Here is a 23,141-nt window from a genome sequence, read left to right on the forward strand (position 1 = left end):
TACCTCAACGTACCACTGAATAATTTGGAGGAAAACAATTGAAAGAATAAGATGTAAGACAGTTCTTGTTATGGAAAGAAAGAGAGAAGGGAGGTATTTAGGGTTGACAGAAATAAGGAAGGGGGGTGGGAGGGTGCATAATCATAAATGAAATCACCCTCTAAGAAGAAGAAGAAAAAGAGAGGAAACAAAGAGCAGGAGAAAACCCTAGAAAGCTGATGATGCCACGTCTCCCTCCCACGCAGTCTGCCTACGCTTTTTCTCCCTCTCCACCTCCTCCTCTCCTGCCCCCCCCTCCTCGCCCCCCGTTCCTTCCTCAGCTGCGTCATCCAGCTCCTCAGTGTCTGCGCCTCCACAAGCCACCCACCACCATGGGGGATAGGACACAACTCTCAATTGTGGAGCTTTGTTATCGCATGCAGTCGGAGGCTGGGGCTGTTTGTTAATGTGTCTGAAGTTGATGATGGACTGAATGGGGAGGGGGAGGTGGGGGGGGGGCACGCCCACACACGTGTGGACGATATTCCACATGATAACAACAAGTAATTATTTATTCATCAAGCGGCCCTTAAAAGCCCTTTAACTCCACTGATCTTATATTAAAGCCCGGTGAAAGCTCCTGCTCCCACATTAAAGTCTCCAGTGTTTGTCTTTGTGTGAAATGCAGCAGCGACCTCCTCTCCACCGTGATGCCCAGGAACATTAATGAGAGCGAAGCATTCAGACTGCATGTGTCTACTGTGTGATTATTGTGTATAGAACAATAGAGACAGAAATATCCTGCTCGTGCCCAGTGGAGAGCCAGCACTCCACCAGGTGAGCGGTCTCTGTGAGACAGTCTAACAAGAGGGTCAACACTGATGGACATTCAAACAAGGATGACTCATCCAAGCCAATCACAGCCCTGACTCCAGTATCCCTGCAGCCGTTGGATCCCAGAGGCATGTGATGTCAGTTGTTGTTCTCAGTAAAATGCAAAGGCATATGAGTCAAACTCAAGGCCCGTGGACCAAATGTGGTCCGCAAAGTAATTTTGTGTGGCCCACGGGAGCTTAAAAAATGTTGAATTGCCTTATAATGAAGTCCAGTTTCTTAACTTGATGAATTACATCTTTGTTACACAGACCAATGTAGGATATTTCTAACTTGAATAAATAATAATCAACTAGGGTCAGTTCCATAGTGCAGCAGTTAGCACGCCTGCCTCGGAAGCAGCAAGCAGAGAGTCCTGGGTTCGATTCCCAGAGGAACCACATTTTCAGAAGAAAAGAAAAGCCACACATAAATTAGTAAATTAGCACACCGACATGCACGGTGGTTCAGTGGATACGCTACGTGTCCGTGTTTTAAATATAGTTAAAAGACAATGATTGTTGACTGAGTGTTATGATTCATTTGAACAGCAGGAGTGAGTTGCTAATGTTAGCCCAAGCAGATTGGCTCTTATGGAAACTCGCTCAAAGAAAACAGGAAACAATCTCCCATTAAGGCAATCCAATTATAAAAAAAACAAAAAACGAACCAATGTCCTGCTCATTAAATCAGAGATAACAAGTGCTTTCAAAGGAAATAAGTGTTAGGTGGCCTCCTCATCTTTGTGTCTCCCTCCTCTCCCTCCTCACCCCCTGCCTCCCTCACAGTGTGTTTCTCAGCACTAGTTTACTGATTAGCCTGATCCATAAATAAGTAATCAAAGCCAGAGCAGCGACATTCCACTTCCCCTAATTATCAGCATCCTCTGTAGCTCACACACACACACACACACACACGTTGCTCTTTAGTTAATTCTCACAATAAACCAAGATGTGTGTGTGTGTGTGTGTGTGTGTCAGTGATGTGATTGGTGTTATCCTGTTGGTGAGTGAATCTTTGTCTTCACCCCAAGTAATTCACACGTGTGAATAACTGTACCTACATTTGTATGTGTGTGTGTGTATGTGTGTGTGTGTGTGTGTGTGTGAAGCAGCCAAAGAGATGATGGGCTGAAGAAAAAAGGAAAAACATACTGTCAGTACGAGTGTGACTTCACTGACTGCAGCAGAATGACTCACCCAGTTGCTATGGCAACCCAACGACACACACACACACACGCACACACACGCTCGCTCACTAATGTACTCTTTCTACTGCTGCTGAAGTGGCGGCCAACAGGCAGAAAACACATTTTCAAAAATGGCGGAGGAAAGTGTTCTGAGAGTGTAGAGGTGCACGCAGTCGGGATGAAATCTTCAACACCAGAAAGGCCAGGACAGCAGTGAAAGGCTGCCATCTCTCTCTCTCTCCATCTCTCTCTCTCTCTCCTCTTCTCCTCTTCTCCTCCTCACCACTGCGGTATGAAGCCCGGTGCCTGCATCACAGACACCGGTGGACTGATGTGTGTGGGTGTTACGCCTAAATGCCTTTTGGAAAGTGAAAAACAATGGTCTGACAAACCAAATCATCTCAGTGTTTCTCTCCACCACTGTGAAATCCAAGAAGGTTTTCAAAAACTTCCCCTTTAACAACAAAGGACTTCCTGTCAAGCCCTGTCAGAATCTGCATGATTTGATAACAGTCTACCAGTGGATCACTCCGCTGTGGAAATACAGGCTGTACTGTACAGTATGCCAGTGTGTGGAAGAACAGTCAGCTGCCTGTGTTGGGAGGCACACGACCTCTATGGTCAAAGTTAGATTTAAAAAACCTGTCTGCTGATTAGTTTAGAAACGATAGGTTCAGATGGACTGGACTGTTTCAGGGAATGTGTCCCTGTCATGTTCCTATTTATTGTCCTTATCAACCCTGAATGTCCAGTGTGTAACATAGGCCCTCAGATCATCAACTCTGCTTGGCAACAAGTGATAACATTACTATATGTATATAAAAAACAAAACAAAACAGGAACCTTAACATTATGTCATATCATTCCTAAAAGAAAATAATGTACTAAGCTGGTCTGAAATCCTCGACCTTTAATTTTAGGTTTTGAACTGAGATTTAACAAAACTGTAATTTAACAGTATTTACTGATATGAGAGAGACATCAGCCAGGAATCAACCATTTCACATCGTTACATTTACCAGGTTAAGCCAAAATGCTAATCTCTCTCACACACATACTTTCTCTGCCGAACTTCGTGGAGCAGAAATTTTGCATTAAATTGCCTTGGAATTTATTATCTTATTAGTCTTTATAAATCAATTCTGATGACTTACGTGTTAATTTTTTACCTATATTTTAGTAATGCATGAACTGTGTTTTTTAATTCAACTGTGACCAAAACACTGGTACTACTTACAGCCTCTCTCTCTCTCTCTCTCTCTCTCTCTCTCTCTCTCTCGCTCTCTGACTGTGTGTTGGTTCCTACTTTAGCTTTACTTGTGGTGACATTTAGAAACTGTTGTTGTAGAGCAACTTTTTCCTCTTTGCAACAGGGTAGTGAGACAGTACCGTGAGGTTCAAGCCTTATTTGGCATTGTGTGTGAAGTGCCCATAAAAAATGTGTGTGTGAATGCATGTGTAAATGTGTGAGTGTGTGTCACTTTGCATTGGCCTGCTGGAGGGCTGACACCGACACCATGCTGCAATTAGCAAAACAAGAGACAGTGACATATTGAGCACTGCTGGCACCTTCTGTTAGTCAGCTTGCAAAAACCCTCTTCAGGGCAATAACTGCTGACACAACCGTTACGCACAGCATCGCTCACTGCTGCCTGCTACAGCGCCATCCTTTAAGACGACAACTTCTAGTTCAGTTCAACTAAACTAAGCTTTTCTGACTTGTAAAAAAAAAAAAAAAGGAACACAAGCAAAGAAATAGTTTTTAGATAACATACATCTGCTTAATCCGAGCCGATGTTAAACGATATCATTGTCTTCATGTTGTAAGACAAAATTAACAACACTTCTACTGTATGGTTTTAGGTTTAATTCTTAAGCTACAAACTCTCAAACCCAAACTCTGACAGATCATTGTCTACATATAATACAAATGAATATATTTTGAATACAATTTTTTTTAAACATTTCTCCAAACATTTCAGAGTATCTATCTATCTATCTATCTATCTATCTATCTATCTATCTATCTATCTATCTATCTATCTATCTATCTATCTATCTATCTATCTATCTATCTATCTGTCTGTCTATCCAACTGTCTGTCTATTTGTCTGTCTGTAGCCCATTATTATCCAGCCTCCCCCTGTTACGTCCAGCTGTGTCGTGATGGAGTGCCTCATCACGCGGTGAGGAAAGTCATCTTCCTGAAAGAGTTTCTTCCATCACTTTGTGATAAAAGGTTGCTAAATTGTGCCAGAGAGGGCGTGTGGAGAGGGAGAGAAAGAACAGGCAAAGAGCATCTATTCAAGTGAAGAGCAGTGAAAATGGACAAAGGGGTCAGTGGAGACTGATGAGAACTGGAGTGGCTTATTTATCGTGCAGGTAGCAGCTGATTGAAAGATTAATGAGGGAACGGGATAAGAAAAGGAAGCAGTGGAAGCACGCATTAAAAGGCTAGATGTAAATTGCTGCAATTTATTTCTGCTAAACGTTTGGCCATAAAGGCAGGTCTAGACAGCATCCAGGGAAACTGGGACGAGTTATGTAACCGCTGACTTCAGCTGTCTGCATGGGTACAACGGGGGCATGGGTTTGAACAGGGCACATTTTTAATAGTTTTAATGCATTGTTGTTATCCATCCTGTAAACAGGGAATGAGAAAAATGACACATTCAGGACTTTGTCTTTTCAGGACTTTGAACTTTTCTGTTCTACAACTGTATTCCATACCTTCAACTTCATGCTTCTGTGGTCACTAGTAGTTCAGTAGTACTTCTAGCTCCAAGCTCATGACTAGTGAAATCCTATCCACGTCCTCAACACTTATATTAAAAGAGCTTGGACCCACCTCCAACCTCCCTGTCCTACTTCCTCTCCATCTGGTCCCCTGAACACACCCCCCACCCTCCATTCTTCCCTCCACCATATCTGCCAGCTTTACCAGTCATTGTCCTAACGTTGAAGTTGAATGTCCATACACTGACCTCTACACTCCTGCCCTTCCTGTTCTCTCTCTCTCTCTCTCTCTCTCTTCCTCCTACCACATCATCCATCTTCTCTTCCTTGATGGTCTTCAACCAACAGTTGTCCAATTTACACCGTACCCTGTTGGTCACAGCACCTGTAGTTTCAGCTGTTAACCCAGGCCTCGACTGTTACTACGACACACACCAAATGTTCAGGAGGTTTTCCTCTGTCATCATCACCAACATAGTGTCCAAGAGGAAAGTGTGGCCCACATGTTCTTCCTATCACTAAAATTAATGAATAGAGTAGCCCACTACTTGATGCCCACAGCACCGTCTGTGTGAGAGCAGTGAGTAATGTTTGGCAATGACCTTGGTTTCATAACAGCTCACGGAGCACAAGTGATGCCATCTAAGCCACAGGGGCATGAGGTGGGTAGTTAGCATGTGTATGTGTGCGTGGGCTAGTGACAGTATAGTGCATGGAGACTATTATTATAACCTGTGTACTGTGTGTGTGAGAGAGAGAGAGGGAGAGAGACAGTGCAGGCAATGGGTGGGAGGCATTCAATTGTGTTTTAATGTATGCACTTTGGAAACACACACACACACAGAGTAGCATTTGTTTATTGGTTTGCTAATGTCACCGTCCATCTGTGCTCACTTTGTTGTTGTCCACACGATTTTCTCCCTGAAATCATTCATTTCAATTATTTCCAGAAATGACTTTTCTCCCCTTTCCCTGTGACTAAGAGCTCTTCTTCCCACTCTAACAGCTCATCTTACTCCTCCACCTCCGTCATTTCAGTTACATAAAGGACATTAAAAGAGGCAATCACGAGCAACTCTCAACAACCTCAACGACGAGCAGGTACCGTATGGCTTTGAGAAAACAGATTTTGTCCATTTCAGAATTATCGGAGACATACAGCAGAGAACAAAAGATAAAAAGTAGGGATGCTTTTTTAACTTTTTGCCGATATTGTCCAAACATTTAAATTATCGATTCCGATATCAACCGATACCGATATAGGCCTGGTAGTATTTATTTGTTTATCTGTGTAAACCACTGTACGGTGTTGCTGAGACCAGCATTCGGCATACAATCTCCTGATTATTAAAATAGATTAATAAAATGACCTGCAATGCTGCCATCTAGTGACTTTCACTTGAATATACAACCGTTTATCCCCAAAAAACAATTTTTAGAACACACATCATTTGGCGAAACCCAGGCATTGGGTCTTCATTATCGGAGGAAAAAGCGATAACAATTCTTACAGTGGTCACAGAGCATGAATGGATGTTTTCAAGGAAAAAAAAACATTGCCAGTTTCCCGTAGCCCACTTCTAGTTTTCTGGTATTAAGTTACACATTGTCATAGTTTAGTATAGATTGTAAAGTTATGTCCAGTCAATAATGTGTTTACAACTCCCAAGACACTGTAACATTAGGGATGGGTGACGTTGGTCATTTTTACCCAGTGCTAACGTAGCTGGCACACACTTTTACTGCAAGGCTAAATTCAGCCTTCTTCAGTCAGTCATTAATACTGCATCGACGACAGCGTGTTGCCTGCACCCAGTGCATGCTGCCCCTAATGTTAATTTTTACACCAAGCAGGGTAATTAATTCTGAAGATCAATCTGCCCTTTTGCTTGTTTAAATATGTATGCAGCAGTCAGTCTTTTTGTTGCCATTTATACTCATCCACTGAAAAAGTAAAACAGCAGGCCGTACGTGGCAGAAAGATCAATTTTAGCCTCTAAAATAATTCATCATTGCCAATGCTCAGAGAGTCAGCTCATTAATCACCTTATTGAACCTTTTTTCCCCCTGCAAATAAAATCAGCCGGAACAAATAAAAGCAACAGTGTGAGCAAATGGTCGGGTCTGTACTAATCGGTCTGTGACACATCTTCTCATTTTTAGTCTCAGTGCAGAGAAACAGGGTCACGTGGTTCCAGCACTGTCACTCACGGTGCTCTGTTCTGACAGACACTATCACAACATCGATCTGTTTCATTTTATTTCTGTCTCCTGCAGCCTCTTCAATATAGCTACAGCAAAAGATACACTTCACTCATATGTTGCCATGGCAACTGCCAGCAAAAGCTCCACTACAGTCGAAAGTGTCTTTAAAGAGCTTTGAGCTCTCAGAGAGAGAGGGAGGGAGAGAGAGAGAGAGACTGTAAGTAGTAACAGTGTTTTTGTCAGTTTATGTGTTCCTAAAATGTAAGTAAAAAATTAGCACGTAAGCCATGAGAATTAAATGCGAAATGACTCCATATCCAATAATTCCACCGTCCATCCATTTACCATGGCTCTTATACCCACTGTTATTTACAGGTTTGTTTTTGCTTCACGAAGTTCGGCAAGCTTAAAAAAGCATTTCAAAACTCAGCATGCATTCGTGGAGGCTTCAACCTTAGGTTGGACGGCTGGCTTACATCAGACCCTCAGAGTCAGAGTGCAGGGCAGTCAGTAGGAGCTGATGTGAAGGGAGGCCTAGCCGTTCAGGAACCCTGTTTGAAAATTCTCTAGTGGTTTATACGGGATGTGTTGTTACCAGGAATGTCCGGTATTAACTTTTTGCCCATATTCGATATGCCTATATTGTCCCAACACTTAATTTCCGATTTCGATATCAACCGACTATATTTTGGCGGGTTGGTGGCTGACAATAGGTTTATTTTCTTTTCATTTTCCCCTCATTTCTTTACAGTTACTTCCATTGTCACCAGACATTTCATTTTTTTACCCTGGTCCCTACTCTTAACAAACTACAATATCATCTGCAAACATCATGTTCCTCAGGCCCTACTGTCTGACCCCATAATTCAACCTGACTGTCACCATTGCATTAAGGAGGGGCTCAAAGCTGATTACTGATGTAATTTCATCTGTGCCCTGAACCCATCTGTCATTCTGACAGCACACCTCGACATTGCCTCACTACTGTCACCTAGACATTTCAATGGTATGTCATCTGGATCAACAGCCTTGCTACTTTTTACCCTAAGAGTTCTATAATACAAATAATACAAAACCAATGGCGCCTCCTGTGGCAGCCTGTGTGGGTTGCAAAGACTCAAAGTGTAAATGTCCCCATTGTGGGAGATAGTATAATCTTTGTATAAAGGCTGGTGAGGAATACAAAAATATGGTAGATCTTAGTGTGCCGTGCTGACAAACCGATGTCCATTTCATTAGAAGGACATCAGAGTATAAAGGGAGAGAGTTGTGTTTGTTATTGAAGTTCCTAAAAAAACAAACAAATTCAGAATATTCCACAAGCTTCTGACCGTCACATGCACGTAAAAGAACACTGTGATTCTTTCATTAGGAAGAACCAGAAACAACCGGAGCAGCAGAGACACAGCTGAACGACTGACACTCCTCATACCCACAGGGAGAGTGGAGTCACGACCGCCTCAGTGATTAGCTCTGATGCAAAGAGACTTAAGAAAAAAAAGCGTTTAGTGTGGAATAGGTGACGGGGGGCAACAGAGTGGGGAGTGATGTGTGGTAGAGAGGAAGTAAGAGAGGGGAAGTGAGCAAGAAATGTTACAGAAGGTAGTTGGGGAGCGTGCGGTGCGTGTTCCAACATTAGCCTTCTCCATTAATGAACAACGAGAGGGACTTTAGCAAGAAGAGGAGGAGGCGAAGGAGGAGGAGGAGGAGGAGGAGGAAAGTTGTGTCCATAGAGATGGAGGGCAGTTCTATACAGTATGGCCTCGTCTCTTTTACTGCCCTCGTTGCCTCTTCAATCAGTACCACACATTAGCAGTAAATTGAGTGCAGTGATGATGACTAGTCCGGAGTGGACCGGGAAAATTACCAGCACTGAGCCCTGTTCAGCTGGTGACGTACGAAAGCCCACGGTGGCTTCAGAATGAGAAGTACAGGTGGAAGGAGGCCGGGGTCGCAGTCTCTTGTCAATTGATTTGAGATTTGTTAGGAGCAAAAATAAAAGTGACCTCCTTTCATGATCAGGAGACGTACTTTGTATTTTTAGCCAGGGGTGCAACTTCACAGCACAGTCAGTCCCTGGGCTTTGTACCCTGCAATACAAATGGGATGACACATGCACCTAGGACGTAACACACACACGTTAAAGTAACAGGAGTTTTATGGACTGGTGGAAATGGTGGCTTACTTCAGAGTAGAAACAGGCAGTGCATGGAATTGAAATATGGGTCTGTTATGCCCTCCTCTGGTATATTTCGTTATTGCATCTACAGATCATTTGCTACGAAGTAGACGGTTCTCAAACCTTTTCTGTTTGAGAAGAGGATATTTTCATCCCCCAGCTGCCCCCCTCTCCATCACCCAGACCAAAGTGTTGACAAATTACATTTTGAATTTAGAGACTGAGCATCTCTCTTCATTACAGAATTATAAATAATGCAGAGTCCATAGAGAAAGAACACCAGTTAACACCCTGACCACTGATCTACCTGCTGTTAGAAAAGAAGGGCAAACCACTACACCCTCATCTGACCTGATATGAAGGGTGGTGAATCACAGATGGAGTGCGACGGTACAGAGGGGGAATAAGGGCTGAATGACTTTCCATTTTCTTTTTTCATTCCCTCGTATAAAGTGTTCAAGTATCTTGAAGTAAATCGAGCCAAAAAAGGTCAGTGGCTGCAGAGATGAAAGCGTGTCAGTGAGTCCATTGTAAATCTGTCCCTGCAGCGCTGAAGCTCCCCACGCAACTGTTGTCAGAGTCCACAAACTGGCTACGTCACGTTTAAAAAAGAAGTCAGTTTTGAAATATTTTTCTTCCAACATGTCTGTTTAATAGTGAAGAGATCTAGAACTTCACTGGAGTTCACTACGCCGTGCTTTATCCACCCAGCATCAACGATTCCACCAGAACATTATGCTAGATTTTCTAATGAATGTAATTGTCATACCTACTGCAGTCATCCGACACCGAGTACCTGTTTGTTTTTCATGTTTGTACTCTGCTATACCAACTACAGATTCGCTGAACAGAAAGTGAGTGGAGCTTTTACACAAACAGGACATTTTATTGACAACACTGCCCCCTGTCTCCACTTTGTTTACACTCTGTAGTACTTTTGTTACATAAACTAATGAATGCACTCAATGTTGGTTAAATAAGTCTCACAAAAAGTGACTGTGTCAGTGTTGGTGTCAGTGACTCCCTAAATGTTACCAACATCTGGTTTAACATTCATGTCAACATGACATTTGGATTTTTATTTACTGAGTAAAAACACTCATGTCTTCAGTACTTCTACCTCCTGTAGCTAAGTCCACTCTTCTGCTTAATCAGTTCATCTGTTATTTTTAGTCTTCACTCATCCGAGGTGAGTGGCACTTTGGCCCAGAGTCAATGTCTCTGTCATTGGTGTGGAACCCCAGGGTTCACCTCCTGGGCAAGTTAGAATCCCGGTTAGGGCGGTTGGTACCTTCCAGTGGACTCACCACCCACAGGAAGGTTCAGGGGGGTTGGTACGGTGCAGTGTGATTTGGGTGGCGACTGCTGCCCCCACGACCCGGTAACAGATAAACGGATGTAAATGGATGGATGGATGGATGGATCATCCTAGGTGTCACTCTCTGCATACTCCACTCCCTCTGTGCACCTGTCCACTCAGTGATTACCTAACCTGCCTCACCTGTGTCCTGTTAGCTGCCTCCTGTCGTCTGTGCTTTGTGCTTCTTTGCTCCCTATCATTAGCTCCCCTTTGACTTCCAGGTGGAGTTCTACTGAACAGGCAAAAAAACAGAGTCATGGACCACCACCAAAAGGAGCCAGAATTCCCCTCCCATCAGGTTGTTTTAATCACATTGTTTTATATATATTTTTGATGTCATTCCCTGCTGCGACACTGCAAGATCTCGAGTGAGTCTTCGCCAGGGCAGAATGACAAAGACATCAACTTCAGCAGCCGAGTTAACGTCTTCTTCCATGGACGCCATGAAAGATCAATCAATAACAGAGAGAGAGAGAGAGAGAGAGTGGAAAAAGCCCAGCATCCCCCTGGGTCACACTGCCTGTTTCCAGAAGAATTCCAGCGCCACATCCTGGAGGATGAAGCAGCCACCTACGGTACACATTCAACTTTTCTCCACTAGATGACAGCAGTGCTGTTGTCCTTTTTTTAAAAATCACTCTACAGCCACATGCAGGACTCAGACAGACAGGCAGAGGTCCACACCTGCCCTCAGTCTCTGAGAAATTCCCAGGTCACCTCACCGTGGCCTTCAATTTCATGCCCTACCTCTGCGGCCCCATGTACTTAAAAGAAACCAAATATTTCACCAAGACAGGCCTCAGAGAGGTACAACCTCATGAAGATCATGCATTGGTAGCCACCGCAGAGATCCCCACCATCCTGTATTCATTTGTATGGCTCGGCAGCAGTGATGCGAACCATATGAGAGGCTGAATGGATCTGCAGAGAATGAGTGAGAAGGCAGGCCACCCACAGCCATCGCTCACTGCTCTCCTTCTCGTCTCCTCTCCCCTCCCACGTCACGCAACATTCCTTCAGTTCCCCCGGGGATCTCTGCTTGAGGAACTTCACATCATTCACAAAGACTCAGATACTACAGCATATGTTCTCTCCTTTCCCCAACGATCAAAAGGAAACATTAAAAAAGAAAAAAAAACAAAACAAAACCTGTGACAGGCAGATGGACAGGCTCACATTGCTTCAGCATGACTGCATATCTGCGTGTTGGGGGTGAATGAGTGCAGGAAAAGAGGAGAGCAGTGCACATATTTAGATCAGAATAGATGATAGCACAGATCAGCGTACAGTCGGAGCAAAACAAACACATCTGTCGCTGCACTTGAGAAATCCTGTATATATATCCACAGAACGTGGCTGTTTCCTGTCTCGCTCGCTGCGGTGTCTTTGTTTGACAAAGACCGAGGCAGCACGTCAGAGTGTGCGTTCCTCCGTTGACACCGTCTATTGCTCAAGACAACGTTTCCCTCCATCCTCCTCCTCCTCCTCCATAGTTTACCTACAGCATATTATTATGACCACACAGTGAAATCAGTCAGTGTTTGGTGGTAAAACCAGACAGTCAACAACAAAAAAAATGTCTGACAACATTGGTTGTATTTGTGGATATGTGGAACAGCAACCTTATATAAACGTTGGTTATAAAACAAAATAAATACAAAACATTGTTCTCTTTGTCTTCACTCATTAGTGGGCAACATTTTAAAGACAGAAAACAGTCGTAAAATACACAATTAGACATTGTTCTGTCTTCAGCATCCCACCTGCAGGATGTACGCTGAACCCACGTTTTACACATGACAAAACTGCTGTTAGTAAAATGCGTCTTCACTCTCAGTACAGTGTGTGTCATCTGATACAGAAAAAGGCAGAGAGAATCCACCAGCACTCGGTGCTAAAAGTTCAAAGTTGAATATGAACCTTATCATCTAAGCAGTAAAAAGTGTTTCAAATAGTCTTCACCATGGAACAAAACACACGTGATCTATGGAAAAGTTTTTTAATGAAAAACATCTTCAGTAGCTGCAAACTTCTTTTCCAGGTTTTAATCAGCCTTTAATGAGTCTATTATGTGTGAAAATGTTTTCTGAGGTCATGTAAGTGCCCAGCGTCTGCTGCTGGAGGGCATGGATCATTTCCCGACTGTGAAAATTGAGTCAGACTGAAACTGTGTCCTGCCCTGGCTTATGACTGGCTGAGAGGATCGCCCATCCCCGCAGCATAATTCCATCTGGGCTAAATATTTATACTGAGGAGGAACCACATCTCTTACCCACAACACATTCATTCACGTAAGGGAGAGCTACTTAAAGAGCCGAGCCGCAGAGATCCACTGAGTTCATCAGAAGAACACCACTGTCTTCTCCTCAGATTTGGAAAGGGTTTTTTTGTACCAACCAGAGTGAACCATGAGCTTTTGGGTCTCTACTTTCTGTTTTTTTATCACTATGTGTCAGATTGGGAGTTATCCAGCCAGTGGTGAGTGGACTTTTCTCACTTTGAAAAAAAGTTTAGCACTTAGTTTATAATTTTTGCTTTCAATATTTACTTTGATCTGTGTCTTTATGTAAGGCAATTTTTCATTTTTACCTTTCCAGAACAACAAACTGCCCTCTCAGATAATTGCATTATCTGATAGAATTCACCAGTGCATGTTCGTGCTTTTTGACTGTGAATGTATTTGACAATTTCAGCCGGGATATGCTGGCTGCAGACCGGTCAAAGGTGTGACATGGTGCTGATGAGAGGGGTGTCCAGAGAGGAGTGCTGTGGCGGGGACCGTCTGGACACAGCGTGGTCCAACTCCAGCCTACCCATGAATGAGATCAGCCTGCTGGGATTCTTGGGAGTTGTGTCGTGCAAACCATGTAAAGGTAAATAAACTTTTTTTTTTAATAATAAAAAAAAAGAAAAGAAAATTCCTCTTGAAATGCATTACATCTGAATATAACCATTTTTCAAGTCACCTGAAAATGAAACTTGATTCTTGAACTCCCATGATTCATGTTGCTCCTGTGAAAAAACACTGCTGCTTTTAATCACACGCAACGACTTCAGCATCTCTTACAGTTTCAGTGAAAGGTTTTTTTTATTTGAATCCCGTTGTTTTTAAATACAGCTGTTTACCCAGCATTGGTCCCTCTACCATTCTAAAACAATTAAACAAGGAAAAGGGAGAGTTTTCCCACATCACTCCACCCTGATGTCCTGAGGCGCTTCCTCCCACGGAATATCAGTGAGGTTCATCAAGGTTCACTTCTTTAAAGCGCCACTTCACAGCCTAGAAATGTGAATTTATCTAAGAGGTTTCAATTCCAGTGAAAAATCCAAACTATTGGCTTTTTTCTGAAGACACACCCAGCAACAGCCCCGGGCTTTTTTGGCATCATAACACGATGAAGAGAATGAGGTGTGGGTTGTGTTTAGATACATTTGAATAAAGCTCGGAGATCATCTGTATTCCATTTTCCATTCATTTTTTTTACTTTGGAAATGACTAAAGCATGTTAAATTAGAATCCTTTTGTACTGCTCTCCCCTCTCTCACTTTTTGATTTAACGTTACCTCTTTCCAAAGCCTGTTAAAACGAAATCTCCTACCAACGCAATATTTTCCAGCAGACTGGAACCAATAACCTGTGGCCAAATGTCTGTGATTTATAAAAGTGCACGCCGTAAAATTCAAAATCTGACATCAATAATGTAATGTATATGAATGGATGGAGAGGGAGGCATCAACGTCAGTCAACCAAACTCAGCCATTTATACAGTAGTAACTGTATAAAATTGCTGATGATAAATGCAGTGATACATGTGATAAAATAGAGCTATAATTAAAAGAAAAAAAATATGTCCAGACTGCTGGACTCCACATCAGCAGGTACTGTTTTATGGGGTGTGTTGCGTGATTATTTTTCATTATCTCCAGTGTCTCAACATTTCATGGAATTGTTATTCTTTTCGTGCATTCAAAAGCCTGCGGCACCTTTGCCTCTCAGTCTGCAGACTTCTCTGACAGCTATCCGTCTACCTTGGAGCCTTACTGTGTGCAGCCGTACTCAAAAATTTGTTATAAAAACACAGAGGCCCCACATTCCATTCGATGAGGCAGCCTGCTGTGTAAGGTCAATAAAAGATGTGATTATTGTAAATATTGTGCGAGGTGAAAAAAAAAGTTTTACTGTCTGGGGAAAACCCCAGATTACAAACGTGTTTTGTGTGAAAATGCCTGTGGGTCACCTGATGTCTGCATACTTGTTATTGCAGTAACGCTAGGCAGATACTTCACAGTGCTTTCTCACAGACACCATACCACTCTGTGGGCTTTTGTAGAGACTTGTGACGGAGTCAAATGCAGTCCTGGGAAGGTGTGCACGGTGATGATGGGAAGGCCCCAGTGTGTGTGCTCTCCTGACTGCTCTAACATCACCAAAAAGCACGCTGTTTGTGGAAGCGATGGCAAGACGTACAAGGATGAGTGTGCTCTGCTGCTGGCCCGCTGCATGGGACATCCAGACCTGGAGATCATGTACCAGGGCGAATGCAAAAGTAAGACCGGCATTTGATTCACCAAATCAGACGTTTACAGCTCCCGCTGCTCTTACGTTCTCTACCTTGTACTTTCTCACAGAATCCTGTTCCAACGTGGTGTGTCCGGGAACCCACAGCTGTGTGATCGACCAGACCAACAGCGCTCACTGCGTCATGTGCCGTACCACGCCTTGCCCGCTGCCCATGCCCTCAGAGCAGCCAATCTGTGGCAACGACAACATCACGTACCCCAGCGCCTGCCACCTGCGCCGGGCCACCTGCTTCCTCGGCCGCTCCATAGGAGTGCGCCACTACGGCCACTGCAGCAGTAAGAACACACAACCGCCTCCACTTGATCCTGTTTACTACTTAACCACGTGTATGTGAAAATGAATGTCATGTTTTGATTTCCTGCAGATCCTCCTCGGAAATCTCAACTCTACGACGGAAGTGAGGAGAATGCACTCTAAAGGGAAAATTTGTGTCTGTTTTTTTTTTTTGTTTTGTGTTTTTTTTAAATGAGTGGATCCACCACTAGCTTTCCACAATGACCTCTCACACCTTCTACCGCCTGTAAAAAGCAACATGGAAGACACTCTGTCAGTTCTTATCACCTAGCGAGGAACTCGGAGGCTGCAGCAGAGCGTGTGTCTCAAGGGCCAGAACATCCAACCAGCTCTTTGGGAGAAGTGTGCATATTGTAAATAAATTCCTATTACTATTTATTGGAGAAGGTAGCAAACTCTATTTATGTTTTTATCTTAGTAGTAACTGCCTTAATCTTTGGGGAAGCTGAAGCCAAATAAATGTGTGTATTTATTGTGTTTTGTTTATTGTGTACATACAATAGTGGTCCCTGGCAACGGTATCCTACTTTTTTTTTTTTTTTTGCAGTTTTCACAGTCTCCGTTCTGCACAAACAACAAGCTTTCCCTCTTAAGCTGATGGAAAGCAATGCTAATTTGTTTGGAAACTTCAAACCACATCATGGTCTGCTAATGTGGTTTCAATTTACCACAAATGAGAGCACAGCAGAAACAGCTGTGCTGTATGTACATAAGCCTTAGTCTGGGAGGTGAGGAAACGGCTGAGCCTAAACAACCCACCCTGCCCTACCTCAACCTCCTCGCAGTTTACCCTGGAGCCCAAACCCAACTGGCGGCCACCACTCATCCCTAAAATGATCCGATTGGCTGTGTTGGTTCAATCCCAAACCGTTGACAATACCTCCTCTGCTGAATGCTTGGCTTTGTTTTGGTAATCCACTTTGAGATGACATGCTGGTTTTATTCCAGTGCTGTTTTACTGCTTTGACTGAATGTTTCATTTGTTATTTTGTTTTTTGGCATTTAAATCCAGATTCATTCCTCTTGAAATGTTTAATTTATCAGATATTAGAGAAAGTTCAGGAGAAAGTGATGACGCAACACATACAAATTCAATCATCAAACCCTGATTTCTAGCTTTGTTGAATAATATTGTGTGTGTAACATGAACTGTTTGAACATTTCAATATCTCGTGTGTAAATAACCCTGGTACTCACACGTGTACCCACTGTGAACTCTGGATGATAAACGCATCAGCCTATTTTTGTATTTTTTTTAATTTGCCACAAACAACATAAAGTTTAATGTTTGTCACAGTTTGTCCTCTTTCTTTTGCAAACCAAACGACCAATCACAATCACCGGTGCTTTTCATTTATCAATACAGTCTGTAAGGGAGATAACCTGTTGTTTAAATATAGATTCACTAAGATACACTTAAGTTAAGTTATAACTTAAAGTTATAATAGTTTTATCAGTTGCACTTAAAAAGTTATAATAGTTTTATCAGTTGCACTGCACTGTGGGAAATAGGGTGACGTGCATTCTGTGTGTGAGCGCAGCCCAAACCACAGTGACGACACCAAGTAGGAAAATATTTATGGAGGGTTTTATACGGTGACTTATTCAAGCAGTGACCGTATTAAACAAAATATCTTCAGCCTGACATTGTTGTCACATTAATGGAAATGACAAAAAGTCTAATAAAAAATATACATAAAAACAAACAGAACAGAAATCAAAGCTTTTGCACCGGTGTTTTGCAAACTTTTTTTCTGTGGACCCATATTTTAAAGGTCACAAACCTTCACGACCCAAGTCAACAGACATTATTCGTAAACTCCTGGAAAACATGATGCGAGACGACCCAAAAAAAAAAAAAATCTCTTGCAACCCACAAAGCCTTCCAAGTTAGTAATGGCTAATTAAAAGATATATATATTTATTTAAATGATAAATGAAGTCATTGGAGCTCTGATGACATCTGGAGGTCATAGGTCTATGTCTGTAGGAGTGATTTGCAATTGGTCGCCTAAGGTTGAGGCCCAAGAACGGCGGAGTATATTAGTTTAAAAAAAAATTCAAAATGTTGCTATATTAAACTAATGAAGTTATTATGAACCTTTTGGTCTAAAACACCTCAAAGCCTTTAGGAAACCCTGAACACGCAGTTTGAAGAATAATCATTTATTAATACTTGTTTTTCTGTTAACTGTGTCACTGTTCTAGCTGTGACTACATCCTGTTAGATGAGTATATTTTTGCAGCCAAGTGGAAACTGTACTACATTCCTCTCTATCTGGGGTCCAGAGTAGTGGGTCAAGTTTTATCATCTAACTAGGTTTATGACAGATTTATTCCTCTGCGTCTACAAAGATGTTCCCCAGCCCAGACTCAGGGTCATGAGGATGAAAGACAAAAGAATATTTATATATAAATGTGAAAAGTAAATGCTGTGAGGTGCTGAGTCCTGGGCCGTGATTCACTTTCTTGTGTGGGGTTCCTGCTTTGTTTTTCTCTCGCTCACTCGCCGACTTGTGTATCCTGCACATTGTCATGTTCCAGCATCTGGTTCAACTTTAGGGAGATGTTTATATTCCTGTCCAAGTACACTTTTATTACACTGGGAATGGCATTGGATGATATGTTAGGTCGAAGGAAGCAAGTAACCATGCCACTGAAAGGAGTTTGCTTTGTCCACCCACAGAACTGTCTGTGTTCAGAAATGTATGGTTTTTATATTCTCTGATTGGGATTCATAACCGTATGAAATAATGGAGCTGTTATCAGCTTCGCACATGTTAGAAGCTTCTATGTGTGAGTGGGACCAAATACATTATGATTATTTTAGTTGATGCTCAATTTTATTTTAAAATACTTGTTTTGTTTAAATATATATATATATATATACATACATATATATATATATATATAAAGTACCATAAAATCTATTAAATAGTTGGTTATTAGATTGGATTAGCCTGTTTATAAATACATAGACGTCAAAACCCAAAACCTATATATTATTATTAATTAATATTAATTATGAGTTCATAGTATCTGCACATACACAGAACTCACTTAATCTCATTTTGTTTGGATTTTATCTATGGGGTTTTCCAGTCCAAATAACCATAAGTGTGTGTGTGAATGTGGATGGTTAAATGTCACCATATGTGTCCTTGTGATGGACTGGGATGTATCAGGATGAATCCAGATTTCACCCAGCGACTGTTTCAGGATTGGTTCCAGCTCTGTCTGCAACCCTGAAAAGAAGATGATTTCATGAAAACTCCCTTTTACTGTTTCAACAGATTGGGCCAAGTCCGAAATATCTTCCTGTGAAAAACAACAAAGGCCTTGGAAAAAAAATATATATTTTAGTTCTGTTGTGTGGACAAAGTGTCCTTGTAGATACTTGTTGTTCAAGACACGTACAATCCCAGTTGCTGTTGTCATTATGACTGTGTAATACCTTCAGCAGAAACATGTGTTCCGCTGCCACGAAGTCCTCACAGAGACCACGCATACGACGCACCTCTGTCGTACGAGTGGTAGTAACAGCACGACCGCAGTGTAAACCTATGAGCCATTCGCAAACTATTCTAATTACACATGAGGAGGATGCCTCACGAATTCTCTGCCCACTTTACTCAGTAGTTTATAGTTTCCTTCCCCCAGTATTATGGTTTGTGGTGTGGCCACAGATGTCTCCCTACGTCTCCTTCGTATTTGTTTGCGTGTATTTTAAAGTGAGTGGGTGACAGCATCTCACTTGCCGAGGCTCACCTGTAATGAGTATGGGATCAGTCACGCGCATGACATCAGGACCTCTGGCGCAGTTGTTTATGTCCTTGAAAAACACATGGGGCTTTACTGTCACGCCCACACTGAAATGTCCGACGTGCGTAATCACCCTGCTTTGATATGTCACGCTTCTTTCTCAACTGCGTCCACATGGCATGAATTCAGCGAACGTGCTATACGACTTCCAGTAAGTTAACAGCCAACAGTTGGATCTGAAACCATGTTGTGATGGAACCAGGCTCAGTGGAGTCTTTAGGGGGACCACCCACTCTTTGGATCACGCCGCTGGATTGTAAACTGTTTTGTCTTACATCTGAAACTAATAGACATATGATCTATCACTTCATCAGAACATGTCATGGACGTTGTTTCCCAGACTTCCTCAGTAACACAACAGTCTGCCTGAGCCTGATATTTAACTTTGACAGCTGATCATTAAGCCGACACCAGATCCCACACTCTGTTCATTATGTTTCACAGATCACAGATAATGTTTGCTAAATGCCACATATTTACATGCATGCATTTATATAAATATATATATTGTGTGAAAATTCACCCTGAGGTAAGTGTAAGTAACATGTTGCTAATGCATATCATGAACCTTAACCTTCTTGCCTATCTATAGACACACCACATCACATCATTTTGTTTAAAGTCACTTGTGTCTAATGTATGGGTGTCAAACTTGTATTTGTTTGTGTCTAATGTATGGGTGTCAAACTTGTTTTGGTTCAGGGCCCACATACAGCCTGATTACAAGTGGGCCGAACCAGTACAATCATAACATAATTACCTATAAATAACAATAAGTCCATGTTTGTTTTCCTGCAAATATCTTCAACTATATTAGAACATTTTCAGATTTAATGAAATATAATTTGACAAAACATCACGAACATGAACTTTCAAAATTCATCAAGTGGGCCGGATTTTGTGGTGTGTGGTCTAGTCGAACATTAATAATGTAATGTAATCTCAAATGTGGGTTATTTTACTACACGTAATATGTACATATGTATATGTATATATTGTATATGTAAGTGTGTGGAGAAAGAGTGCCTTCCTGGGAGGCTTATTACTCCATTATGGTTTAAAAGCCACACGTGATTTTGTGCACCATTTGGGCAATTGACTAATTCAAATTGAGACCTATGGTGCTGTTGTCTTGTGTATAACAGTTGGAAGAACACCAAGCCATGACCATATCAGACTTTCAGGTGGGTTTCAGTCAGAAAAACCCTCCTGGTGAAGAAACCTGCTTATTTATTCGGAATTTTGGGGGGATTTTTATGAGGTGAGATGTAAGTTATATCCAGCTTAACAGATACTAAATTCACCAGAAGACACTTAGTCAAATCATTGGTTTGGCCACCATTCGCTTACTAAACAGAACAGTGTACCAGAAATGAACTCTAGAGGCCCATATGGTATCTATTCCCCTGGTCTGCAGTGCAGCACGTCTTGTAAACAGACTGCTGATCAGTTCTAGATTGCATGATTAACTGCATCCGTGTCTTTCTGTTCGAGACTCCACTCGTGTTTAGTGTGTGCTGGGAGGCTGTGAGACTGAACAACTCCATGAAAATAATAACAAACACGGAGACACAACAACACATGTTTGTATACACCGTGTGCACGCAAAATGTCCTCACACACAAAAACCTACACAGTGGAGACAAAACTACACAGAGAGACAGTCTAACACACACACACACTGAGAGCCAAAATAATCCATACATAGTCACATCGTATCAGGAAATGTTACCTTTAGTACACGTGTTATTTTCTTTCTTTTAGATTGAGTGGCTGGTGGGGTGTTTTTGTTGAGATTTGTCCCATTTTGATTTTTTTGTTTTTAATATGAAAAGGTGTGGGTGGTCTTAAAATGTTCCTGGTAGAACACTCAGGCTGTTCATCATGACATAATTTGCATCTTTATCATATTTTATGTGCAGTATTTTGTTTAATATACTGTTCTGCCTTGGGTCACCATGGTCCCATCCTCCCCTGGAACCTTGGGACAAGTGTGGACTGTTTATCTACATACAGTTTAATATTACAGTTGTGTTGCACTACTTAAAATTCCAATATTTATTTCAAAACTAGGTCATAAAAATCTGTCAATAAATGTGTAAAATTAGAAAGTAATAACACTTCAGGATATATTCAGGACCTCCTAATGAAACAATGACTCAATAATGAAAGCTGTTGACAAATCTGCACTAACCAACCACAGTTCCTCAGACAAAACAAAGACGGTGTAAACTGGGTGGCTAATTGCGTCCATATGTTCCTCTAGAAACATGTATTCGTTGGTAGCCGCGTTATGTGATGTAATCCCATACCCTTTCCGTGCCAACGCAGTACTGAGGAATTTTGATCTGGAACAGAAGCTGAGCGGAAAAACACCGCACGGAACATCAAATATGCTTTTCAAAAACAAGTATACTATAGACGAAGTGTTTGTGTTGGGTTCTCTCTTTTTTATAAGCTTTTCGTGTTAATATTCATAACCTCCCTTGCTGTTTGTACTTGGACCTCTTTAACATAAGCATGTGGGTGCTAGGGAGAGTGCCTGGTGCACTGGTCTTGTGACTGGCTGCCTCAGACAGAGGGTGTCTGGGAGACACAAGGACCTTCAATGAGATAGACTGAAAACAAGTGGCACATGACCAAAAGGCCAGGGCTCTATTGTAACTGAATGCCTGTCTATGTGTGTCTGTTTTTGATTGAGAGGCCACATGGGATTAAGTGGAGTAGTCCCAATTGGAGTGTCCGGAAAATGATGTGGCGGCAAAAGCAGCAGTGTCACTTACAACATATCAGTCTGCTGCCTTGTCTGTGACACTCATTATCTCTCACATCATAAATAATATTGTACTGTAATGAAAGTCAAATGTTTAATATAGCAATGCATTTGTCATTCCAAACATTGCAATACTCTGTTTTAAGTCTACTACATCAGAAGTTATTTGGCGTGATCTCAAATTATAGATCGTGAAAGGTCACTTGGTCTGGATAGGAGTTTTTTTTCCTGTGGCTCACATGACCTGTCTCTGACTCCCAGTCACTCATTCCCTAGACAACAGCTGACCTCAGGCCAGGGAGACATAGCAAACCCCAGTGCTATCAGATCCTTCTAATCTGAGCCCATGGGACAGCACACGGTTCCCTTCTCCCACGTGGCTTTATCAGACACAACACTGGTCCAAGGAGGTCACACTATTTCATGAGTTTGCTTGTGGCGAGATTTTATACTTTTATTGCTGTCTTAAAGGTTTTTCCACCTTACCAGAAAATATTCTGTTGCTTAATATGACCACCAAGCAGAGGATGACCTGGCTTGCAAGATATGGTATGGCTTTTCCATGTGTTTAATCAAAACACTACATTAATAAAACACCTTTTGAACGGGTTGCACATAATGCTTTATTACTTGGACAACAAAAGTGGACATTTATGTGATAAAATCTAGCCAGATGTCTTGAGAGTTGTGATTGGTTGTCGAGCAATCGGAGGGGAACTCCCACCCAGCCTCCCCATGTTACACCAAGAACTGCAGGTACTCAAAACAGTTAAGCAGTCAAACTGCAGCTACGGAGATAACATTGAGAATATTTGAAGGATGAAATAATAATTATCTTAAAATTAAAATGGACATGGAAACAGAATATGTCAGTCATCTCCTAGTATAAAGTGTTATTTTGTGTTATTTTGGCTGCACTTCAACAATTAGGGTTGTGTTTGCTTCTTCTTATTTTATTTTATTTTTTTGTATTATATTCAATGCCAAATAACTGCTGTCAACATATTCGGGAAAAATGAATCCACCTTTCTTGAGAATCTTAACCTTTAAAAACAGATGTTACACGACTTTTCCGAAGATCTGTTGCAGGTTAAGAAGTGGTTGACAGGAATCCAGTGGAAAATAATGTGTCAAAAATGCCAGATTGAA

At 41.9% G+C, this 23,141-nt stretch overlaps 1 protein-coding gene across 1 annotated transcript; it reads left to right on the forward strand.

Moving 5' to 3' along the window:
* Window positions 1–12,589: 12,589 nt before the first annotated feature.
* fstl3 (follistatin-like 3 (secreted glycoprotein)) lies at window positions 12,590–15,869 on the forward strand. The gene is made up of 5 exons (XM_008338551.2): window positions 12,590–12,999; window positions 13,215–13,394; window positions 14,853–15,068; window positions 15,151–15,378; window positions 15,468–15,869. Exons 1-5 carry the CDS (start codon window positions 12,930–12,932, stop codon window positions 15,518–15,520), a joined length of 747 nt encoding a protein of 248 aa, XP_008336773.1. The 5' UTR covers window positions 12,590–12,929; the 3' UTR covers window positions 15,521–15,869.
* The last annotated feature ends 7,272 nt before the right edge of the window (window positions 15,870–23,141 follow it).

The sequence above is a fragment of the Cynoglossus semilaevis genome, chromosome 2 (genome assembly GCF_000523025.1).
Source record: "Cynoglossus semilaevis isolate Cse_v1.0 chromosome 2, Cse_v1.0, whole genome shotgun sequence".
Taxonomy (NCBI): Eukaryota; Metazoa; Chordata; class Actinopteri; order Pleuronectiformes; family Cynoglossidae; genus Cynoglossus; species Cynoglossus semilaevis.